Genomic DNA, 10,649 nt, shown 5'->3' on the forward strand with positions numbered 1-10,649 from the left:
GGACTGGCCAAGTGGCAGCATTGATGGACTCAAGCGTGGCAACAGTAGTGAGGTTGGCCCAGGATCGGGCAGTGTTTCGTTCTGTTGTGCATAAGGGCCCTATGAGTTGGCACCAAACAACAACATATGCATATGAATGTTGGATAATGAATAAGGAAGACAGTAGAAGAATCCATGCATTTAAAATATTGTGTTAGCACAATAAAAAGTGCCATGCATTGCCAGAAGAACAAACTTCTTGGGAGAAGTACAGCCAGAATGTCTTGTAGTTTGGATGTGTTGTCAGGAAGGATCAGTCCCTGGAGAAAAGTACCATGCTTCGTAGAGGATCAGTGAAAAAGAGAAAGAGCCTCAATGAGATGGATTGAAACAGTGGCAGCAACAATGGGCTCAAACATAACAACAATTACGTGGAAGGGGCAGGATCAGGCATTGTTTCATATTTTTGTGTATAGGGTCACTGTTAGTTAGTAATGATTCAACAGCACCTAACAACAACATAGGATTGACTGAACAAATACGTAAACATTCAAATTTTCCATTTTGAATATGTGTTTAGTATTTTTATATCATTTCTGCTAGTATTTTGATATTATTAAGGTATTCATAAGTATAAATTGAGGAGTCCTGGTGTGGCGCTGTGGGCTAATGCATCAGACTGCAAAGTCATTTGAACTGCAAGGTCGGTGGTTCAAGCTCACCGGCTGCTCTTTGAAAACCCTATACAGGTTCAGTATAGGTCAGAATTGACTCGACGGCACTTAACAACAACAACAAAGTATAAATTGTACATTAAATGTGTACCATTGTGAAGTAAGTAGGCCTAAGTCTTAAAAAATCTTATTACTGTTGTTGTTAAAGTGCCATTTAGTCAGTTCTGACTCATAGCAACCCTGTATATGGTTTCCAAGGAGCAGCTGGTGGGTTTGAACTGCCAACCTTGTGGCTAGAAGTCCAGTGCTTATTCTACAGCACTGCACCATGACTCCAGAAATAGGTTTGCCTTTAGAAATAGTTTACTAATCCCCATTTTATTACATGACAAAATACCCCAAATTGCATGGCTTATAAGAACAGAAATATATTGTCTCAGAGTTCTGGAAACCACGATTCAGAACTCAGAGGTCAGTCATGTTGATTCCTTTAGAGGGCTCTGCAGAAGAATCTTTTCATTGTCTCTCCTAGCATCTTGTCACAGCTAGAGATCCTTGGCATTCTTTGGTTTGTTGATGCTTCGTCACATGGCCCTCATTTCTGTGTGTCTGTGTATGATCTCTTTTATACCGATGCCAGTCATATAAGAGTAGGACCCACCTTGTCCTTGTATGACCTCATTCATGTGACCCTAATTGTTAACATCTCCAATGACCCTATTTCCAGACAAGGTCACAATGCACAGGTACTGGGGTTAGTACTTCGACTTATCTTTGGAGGGGACACAATTCAGTCCATCTAATGCCCATTTTACAGGTGAGGTGACTGAAGTTCAGGCTAGTTAAGGAAGTTCTTCAAGGTTGCTCTACTAGTTAGTAGAATTAGGTGTCAAAGTCAAGAGTCTTTTAACTCTACAGGCTCCTTGTCATTTCCTAGCAATTGACTTGTCATAAGTTACTTCATGATCACTGAGGCTTGCAGCATGGTGGCAGTTGTAACCACATCATATGTGACTACCCAGTTTACTGCAAGTAGATTTCCAAATTTTCTGTAGAAAGAACCCTAACCCCAAACTTATGGACATAAAGCAAATGGCTTTGGAGATGACTGGCTTTTCTTCCCACTGTCATGCCAAATGCTATGGCTCCGGAGGCAGTATATGTTATGCCAGAGATTCCATGTTATTGTTGTTGTTAACTACTGTGGAGTTGGTTCCGACTCATAGTGACCCTGCACAGGGTTTCCAAGGCTGTAAACCTTTACAGGAGCAGAAAGCCGCATCGTTCTCCCACAGAACAGCAGGTAGTTTCGAACTACTGACCTTGGGGCTCGCAGCCCAATTCGTAACCTCTATGCTACCAGAAACTCCATAGCCCTGCCATAACTACAGCAACTTTTACTGCCCAGTGTGAGAGAGAGGGACAGGATGTGTGTGTGGAAACTCAGCAGTCTTGTGTGTAGGAAAGAGGTGAGGGATATAAGAGGGTCATCAAGTGATGTGAGGGAAAACATTTCTGGCCCCAACTTCAAGCTTCATTGACTGCCTCTTCTGAAATTGCAATTTTTGGTTATGCTACATGAATCTGCTTTACACAGCAGATGTTTCAGAGCCAATTTTGAGCCTGAAAAATCTTTTTGAAAATGCAAAACAGTTCTATTCATATGTTTTAAGAAATCATTGTTTTAAGGGGCTATATGAGTCCTGGTGTGGTGCTGTGGGTTAATGTGCTAGACTGCAAAGCCACTTTGAACCACAAGGTTGGTGATTCAAGCTCACCAGCTGCTCCTTGGAAATTCTGTACAGGGTGGTCACAGGTTGGAACCGACTCAACAACACTTAACAACAGCAGCAATCTTTCCTTTAAGGATTTATGCATATCACAATGTCAGGGTGTTCAAATTTCAGGGAGTCATTTAGTCTGTTTCTAAAGAGGATGATTCTAATGCTCTTGTCTTTTATAATGCTGGTGAAAAATCTTGTTGACCACCAAATGGCAACATTGTGGCATATCTTCATAGGAAGATGGAGGCAAGAAGGAATACACATTAGCTCTCTAACTACATTCAGCAAGAAAGTGCCACAGATATGTGGAATTGCCACAGAAAGGAAATTGAATTCTGAGCAGTCAGGAAGAAAAATAGGTCTTTGCCTATGGGTCATGGAATTTGAAATAGCACATCTTTCTCCTGAGAAATATCTTGCAAAACTATTTTTCTGAGCTCTGCAACTGTAAGAAATGGGCAAAGCAAGAAAATAAACCGGAATTTTATTTGACCAATTTGGTATATTGTAATATACTAAAAATGTCACAAACGACAACTCTCTATTTCTCTGTTACTTCTCTTTCGACTGCTTGAGATCAAGATGACTAATCACGACGCAAAACCATTGAGTAAAGACTGGTCGCCCATTACTTGATGGTGGTGTGCTGTTCCCCTTGCCAAATGAGCACCTGGACTACAGACTTCAAAAAATGTCATCATTACCAATATGAAAATCAGGCTGTTAGTAAGAATAGGGCTAGAAGGAAAATTGGGGTTGACTCGCCTAACAGAACTTGTGTAGAGCATTTCTTACAGAGAATTTCCCCACCTTTTTTTCAACCCATTATTTTACCAGGTGCATCAGAGGCAGTTCTGAAGATGGCAAAATAGTTTCTAAAGACAACATTTCCGCACTCTGAACATGTTGACTGGTTAGCAGTAAATTTAATATGGGTTGTTGTTAAGTACCATCGAGTTGGTTCCAACCATAGCCCCTCATAAGGCTCCCAAGGAGCGGCTGTTCAAACCGATTTGTGGTCCTGCGCTTACCCTACAGTGACATACCAGGACATTCACTAGATGTTACATATTTCTGTTTGTATTGTGCATTATGAACTTTGTAACTAATATATCATCTGAATTTTGTCTTCCAGGCTGCCAGAAATTGTCTGGTAAATGAAGCAGGTGTTGTGAAAGTATCGGATTTTGGAATGGCCAGGTATGACTGAGTATATGTGAACATTGTCTAACAATTTTGAATAAACTTGATGGGAAACTCTGGCATTTCCCTAGTAAGTAAAGACAGCATGACTTTTCCTCAGAAGTTTGTATCAGCCTCTTCCTCTGATGACCATTTAAGAGCCATTTTGAAACTACATCGTTTACTCCATTAGCAAAGTATTAGTAGTAGCCAGCATTTTTGTGTAGGGGAAACAACATTTGACTTTTTTTCTTTTTGCTTCTTAGTATATTTTTTTATACCAAGTACTAAAATTATCAATATTTTGAAAGTGCTTTGCTGAACTGATTCATTTTCCTATTAACTTTAGCTTTTTCCCAGATAAACTGCATTGAGAAATTATTGTTACTCCTGCTCCATTTTGTGGTTTTAGGTGGTTTTCACATAATCTTGATGAATGAATAAGTGTGAGGATAATTGGAACTGACATAATGCTTACCCAAATGAAAGAAATCATGTTAACTATTCTGAGATCAGTAAATATAATCACTAATGTAACCAAGTATACTTGGTTAATAACTCTTTCCACTAGGTGGCAGTATAGCCTTTTCAATGCATTCTCTTCTTGCTTTTCTCCCTGTGTGGGATCTTGTCACAGAAGTGTGAGGGTAAAGTTCTTAGTGTATCCACATCTACATGTTTTTATTCTCCTAACTTTTGTAATTTTAATAGATAGTGTTGGAGAGTGGGGGTTTTGAAAAATGTTTGTTTTGTCCTTGTTTATCTCCTTCCCACCTCCCCCTGTCCATCCATCATCCATCCATTTATCTATAAATAATTGGATGCCTTCTATGTACAAGGTACAGAGTCCTGGTGTGGCACTGTTGGCTAAACACTGGACTATAAGGTTGGTTTGGACTTCAGGGTCAGAGGTTGAAACCTCCTAGCTGCTCGTCGAAAGCCCTACATAGGGTCTTTATGGGCCGGAAACAACTCGACGGCCCTTGTCAGTACTGGCATGTACAAGGCACAGCATTAGACGGGATCAAGCAGAGAGCAAGACATCTGAGCCCCTGCCCACACACAGCTTACATTCAGAAAGAGGGATCAACATTAATACCCAAGAACATATTCATTTAACCAGAAAGTGATGCATGTGGAGTGTGGGTGGGGAGTGGACCGCAGGATGATGAGATAGAGCAAGGATCTATGGGCTACATGTGGCCCACTACCTCTTTTTGTACTGTCTGTAAGTAAGCCAACCAAAAAGGTTATTTTTTTTATATTTTAAGTAGGAAAATTAAAAGAAAAAAATTTTATGGCATGTGAAAATTCAAATGTGTCTGTGACTTAAGTTTCACTGAGACACAATCTCACTCATTTATGTATGTGTTGTCTGTGGATGTTTCCGCACTTCTACAGCAGAGACCAGTAGCCAAGACCGTCTGTACGACCCACAGAGCTGAAGAGATTTCTTGTCTCCCCCTTTACAGAAAAAATTGACTAACTCCTGTAATAGATTTACCTTGGGGAGGTTGACACTGAGTGATGGATATGGGCCAGGGATGGCCTGTTTAAAATGGAGATATTTGAATGGAGAGCAAAAGACAGGAAGTAGACAGGTGAAAATGTAGGGATAAAATATTCCAAGTGGATGGAGTATCAAATGGAAAAGCTTGAAGTTGGGGACCATTGGGCCAGCACAAGGAACTGAAGGTTGTCCGTTGACTGGCTGAGGAGCAGCGTATGAGATGAATGGTGAAGGCAGACAAGGGCTGGCTTCTACAGGGCCAAATTGAACTAATAGGGAAGCTCAGACCAAGCCAGGTTAGAATTCCTGACTTTCAAAGCATTAATTACCAATGCTCTTTATTTATTGCAGGCCCTGGGTGGTCCACATAGTTCACATGCTTGACTTTGAACCAAAAGTTGGGGGTTTGGGTTTCTCCAGGGGCGCCTTAGAAAAAAGGCCAGGTGACTACTTCTGAAAAATCAGCCACTGATAACCCTCTGGAGCACAGTTCTTCTCGGACACACATGGGGTCGCCATAAATTGCAGTCATCTTAATTTAATTTGTATGAAGATGTTCTTTCCTTGAGCCAAGGCAGACCCCAACTTTCCTTTTCATATGTTGGATTTTCATATATTTGACTTTGAACAACCTGTGTTTGTGCTTCAACCCCTGCTCTTTTGCTTCAATCTCTCTTTCATGCAGCAAATTCAGGCTCCTATGACACTGACAGACAGTTTGATCCCGCTCCTAGTGGCATTGCCTGCCAGCCAGCAGCTTCCTTTTGTACTGAGTCCCCGACATTGTCATGCAATTATTTGAGTAATTTTTTTTTTAAAGGCAGCTATTGGAAATTAACTGCAAATGACTATATAACACATAAACAGATTCCTCTTGTAAGTACTGAAAAGCCTATAGAAAGGACTGAAGTTCCATATCCATCACCCCTCATCAAGGATTCTCACCAAGGGTAACCCTGGTGCCAGCTTACGTGTGTCCTTACATAGCAAACACATGTAGTGTTTCTTTGAGTCTGTGGTGTGTGTGGTGAGGTGAAGGCATGCCATAGTGTATACAAGTGTACGCATTTGTTTACATGCAGTGCTTTGCCATTTGCTTTTTTTCGCATGCTGTCATTTTCAAATTGTGCTCTGTAGAATTGGGGGGTGTGGAAGGGGCAGGTCACGGAATGCCTCCAGACCTTCTGCGCCACTTCCTTTAGAGCATTTCTGCTTTACATGCTTTATGTATTGGGCTGTGTGGTACACTTTTGTTTTCAAGAACAAAACTTGTTTATAAAAAAAAGCTTGCAAACCGTGATTGCATTCTGCCTCTATTGCTTTATTTAAAGAGACAGAGAGAAATGAAAGTGCAGATATTATTGTTGCGATGCATCCTTCTCATGCACTTAAAGAAAGCTGAGAGGAAGTTGGATATCAGCAGGTATGGCCACAGAGGTAAACAGTTAGCTTTAACCGGATGCTTGTTGGACTTTAGCCAGTCAACTGTGTTTTTTATTTAAGCAAGAAAAAAAAGGAAAGAACATGTACAAAATACAAATTGTGCCTCAGAGGTATAACCCCATGGTATGTCTCACCCTAGGTATGTTCTAGATGATCAGTACACAAGCTCTTCTGGTGCTAAATTTCCTGTGAAGTGGTGCCCACCCGAAGTGTTTAATTATAGCCGCTTCAGCAGCAAGTCGGACGTGTGGTCATTTGGTATGTCCTTATGGTCCATATTTCCTCAAGACTACTCCAAAGAAGTACATACACCATTGTCTAATACTTATCCTTTTTCAGGGGTCTTAATGTGGGAAGTATTCACTGAAGGCAGAATGCCCTTTGAAAAAAACACCAACTATGAAGTGGTCACCATGGTTACTCGCGGTCACCGACTCTACCGACCAAAGTTGGCATCCAAATATGTATATGAGGTGATGCTGAGGTGTTGGCAGGAGGTATAAATATTTTTTGTGCATTCATTTTGAACTTCTAAGACATTTAGGGATCTGGGTTTGGGAATGGGTAGTGTACAATTTCTATAGCCTATTGAGTGGCTGGATGTTGAGTAGCGTGCAATCCTAGGTAGGAAGCCAGTCTTATCACCTCTGTTCTGAATAATGGGAAGAAGACTCTGAAGAGGAGGAAAGTGCCAGTAGTTAATTCAGTAGATATAGGTGATTGCCTTACTCCCACTTGTCAGAGTACCTGATTTTAGAGACTCAGGGAATAAGCCTGGAGAGGTTGTTGTTGTTAGGGCTGACGTATTACTTGCACCTGAGAAGATTTCGTTCTCTAGACTCCAGCTTCCTGACCTCTCTTTTCTTATTGTTATTGTAGGTTTTCCTTACCCATGCATAGAAAGATTTCTTCAGAGACGATATCAGAGACCAAACCCACTTGTACTAAGTCCTTTACATTTATTATCTGATTTAATTATCAAAGTACCTGTTTGAGGTATAGGTATTTTCACTATTATCACTCTAGATAAGAAAACCAAGGCTCATGAAAGGCCTCTTAGCTACCAAGCAGCAGTCCTGTCCGACTCGAAAGCCCAGGCTCTCAGTGACTTGCTAGGATGACTCACGAAAACACTGAGATGGGCAGCCCTGGACAGGAAGTGTTGCTCAGGAAAAGACAATAGCGTTAGCAAAAATAAGGAGGCAGGGGTAAGTATGTGTGCACAAGAGCAGAGTTTGGCCTAAGAAAGCAGAGGGTTCATGTGAGGGCTTTTGTGGCAAGTGAAGCTGGGTCCATAGGGTGGCTGGAAGGGCACTATGAATGAGTAGGATTGGATATGGCAGGAAACAAGGAGCTGTATTCATTTCAAATGTTTCTCATTGTAAATGCCAACAGCCTGCTACAGAGCAGCACTCATTGCTTTGAGATTGGGTAAAGATTCTTACCCAACAAAACCAAACCAGTTACTGTGGAGTCATTTCCAACTCATGGCAACCCCATGTGTTGCAGAGTAGACCTGCCCTCCACAGGGTTTTTAAATGTTTATTTTGTTGTTGATGAAAATATGCAGAGTAAAACATACCCCAATCCAGGAGTTTCAACATGTGTAATTCAGTGACACCAGTTACATTCTTCAAGTCTTACAACCATTCTTACCTACCCGCCTTTTCTGGGTTATTTCTCCTCCATTATCATAAACTCCACTCCCCCTAAGATTCCTAGCTGATCCTTCTAACTGCTTTTGCCAATCTGATCTCACACAGATAGTTCTTAAAAGAGTGTAATGCTCAAGAAGACATCTTGTACTAGTTAAGCTAACCTATTGTTTGGTTTTAAGAAGACATCAGCCTCCATGTGTTTTCAAGGCTGGGACTATTTGGAAGCATAATGTTAGAACTTTCTTTCTAGGCAACTGTGGGTAGATATGACAACATTTTTGTTAGTAGCCAAGTACTTAGCCATTTGTGCCACCCAGTCCTGAAGCAATGAGTGCTTCGCTATGGCATGCTATGCGAGTTTGAGCAATGAGAAAACTTTGGAACAGATTCTGGAACTCACAGCTTCTCTTTGATTTTCAATTATAGAAACCAGAGGGAAGGCCGTCCTTTGAAGACTTGCTACGCACAATAGACGAACTAGTCGAGTGTGAAGAAACTTTTGGAAGATAAAGCACTGTTGTGGCCAGTGGCTCCCAGATTCAAAAGCACGAGGAAGAAATGACATTTTGTGGTTTTTAATTTATTCAGCACTGGAATGTACAAATTGTTTGACTTGTAATATGGAAATACCCAAAGCATTTTCTTCCAGACCAACTTGAGCTCTAAGACTGAAATGGAACCTTCCAGATTATAGAAATGCTGCCTGAGAAGTGGTGATTAAAAGCACTCACTTTTATTCATTCCACAGGCACTTGAGTGCCCATTATGTGCCAGACACTATGCCTAGGTTCCTGGGTTCGCTGATTGGAGCTAACATGGGGCCATGTTAGCTGATGCCAGTGGGGAACCAGGGTGTTTAGGAAAGGGAAGGGTATTAGAGTCAGGTTCCAGAAATCCCTCTCCTCCCTTTGACTTTTGCAGAAATCTGGGCCTGGGGCATTGTCTAGAATGTGGGTTCTGGATGAATCAAGAACCCATCTTGGATAACTACCAATGTTTTGTTTTGAAAACATCTATGTTTTCAAGACTACTGTTAGTATTACATTGAAAAATATGTGTATGCTGTATATATTGTAAATATATAATATATAAAGTTATATATTTATTAAAAAAACCTGAATTGTCTTTTAATTGAAACTTTCAATTCTGTAATGTCAGCTGACCTTCTTAGGACTGGTGATTGTGCCTTACCAGTGTCAGACCTTTTCTTCTGGGGATTAAGTGTTTCCTACTGAAGAGGAGCTCTGGTAGTGTAGTGGTTACCAATCGAGCTGCTAACCTCAAGGTCGGCAGTTCGAAACTACCAGCCATTCCGCATGAGAAAGATGACACTTTCTGCTTCCGTAAAGATTTACAGCCTCGGAAACCCTGTGCAGGCTCACTATGAGTTGGAACTGACTCCACGGTACTTAACAACAAAACAAACTGAAGTGGTAGGATTCTAAACCATCCTATTATTAATATCTATACCTCACTCTGATGAATGGGTATGTCTGGGAATACCTGGGAGCTTAAGAGGGAGTACTTGGGTGGTGCAGACAGTCCATGTGCTTGGCTGCTAACTGAAAAGTTGGAGGGTCAGGTTCACCCAGAGGCACATAGAAAGAAAGGTCTGGTAATCTACTGTTAAAAAGTCAGCTATTGAAAACCCTTTGGAATGCAGTTTTACTCTGTTGTGCATGGGGTCATCATGAATTAGAATTGACTAGATAAGACAGCTGGGTTTGTTCCTGGTGTGTGAACAGTTAATGTGTTCAACTGCTAACTGAAATGTTGGAGGTTTGAGTCCAGAGGCTCTTCAGAAGAAAGTCCTGGTGAACTACTTCTGAAAAACCAGAAAACCCTTGTTCAACTCTGGGTTTCTATTCTGGAGCATGGTTTGACTCTGATGTACACGGGGTCATCATGCATTGGAATAGACTTGACAGTAACTGGACAGTACACATGGTTGGGCTAAATGATCCTGCCCTGTTGTCCACAGCTATTTGGGATGGAGTAGAAAATTAAATGAAGTAGGGAAATCAATCAGATTCTAACTCGAGAATTGGTGTCAGGACGCAGCTGCTATATTGTTAGGAATGCTGGATGCTGGAGGAGCTGAAGGATCTGGTGATGTAATCAACAAAGGCTGCCCCACTGCAAGGAAGACCCAGGAGCAAGTTCCAGTTGGCATGAAACACAAACTGTGATTTTACAGAGGAGCCTTTTGGGGAAAGATGAAAATAGAGGAGGTGCTCAGGAGAAGCACAGAACAAACTAAGGCAGCTACCAATAGAAAAAGAGGGAGTGGTGTACTGAGCAGCCTCCCAGTTCCTTTTCAGGAGACCTGGCTGAGCTTTGGTTCCTGGATTCACGAGATGGTCTCTGATAGCCTCTCAATGGAGCCCGCTATTGACTTTGTTTGCGTGGGTCTCTGACC

General features: G+C 41.5%; 1 protein-coding gene across 1 annotated transcript in view; it reads left to right on the forward strand.

Annotated features, from left to right (window-relative positions):
- Nucleotides 1-9,438, forward strand: part of TEC (tec protein tyrosine kinase) — a 110,680-nt gene extending 101,242 nt beyond the window's left edge. Inside the window, exons 14-17 of the mRNA XM_006872672.1 lie at nucleotides 3,573-3,637; nucleotides 6,712-6,830; nucleotides 6,912-7,069; nucleotides 8,657-9,438. Coding sequence (XP_006872734.1) covers nucleotides 3,573-3,637; nucleotides 6,712-6,830; nucleotides 6,912-7,069; nucleotides 8,657-8,740 — 426 coding nt within the window. The 3' untranslated portion in view covers nucleotides 8,741-9,438. The remainder of the gene's footprint in view (nucleotides 1-3,572; nucleotides 3,638-6,711; nucleotides 6,831-6,911; nucleotides 7,070-8,656) is intronic.
- Nucleotides 9,439-10,649: the final 1,211 nt, after the last annotated feature.

This window comes from Chrysochloris asiatica, unplaced genomic scaffold, assembly GCF_000296735.1.
Source record: "Chrysochloris asiatica unplaced genomic scaffold, ChrAsi1.0 scaffold00209, whole genome shotgun sequence".
NCBI lineage: Eukaryota > Metazoa > Chordata > Mammalia > Afrosoricida > Chrysochloridae > Chrysochloris > Chrysochloris asiatica.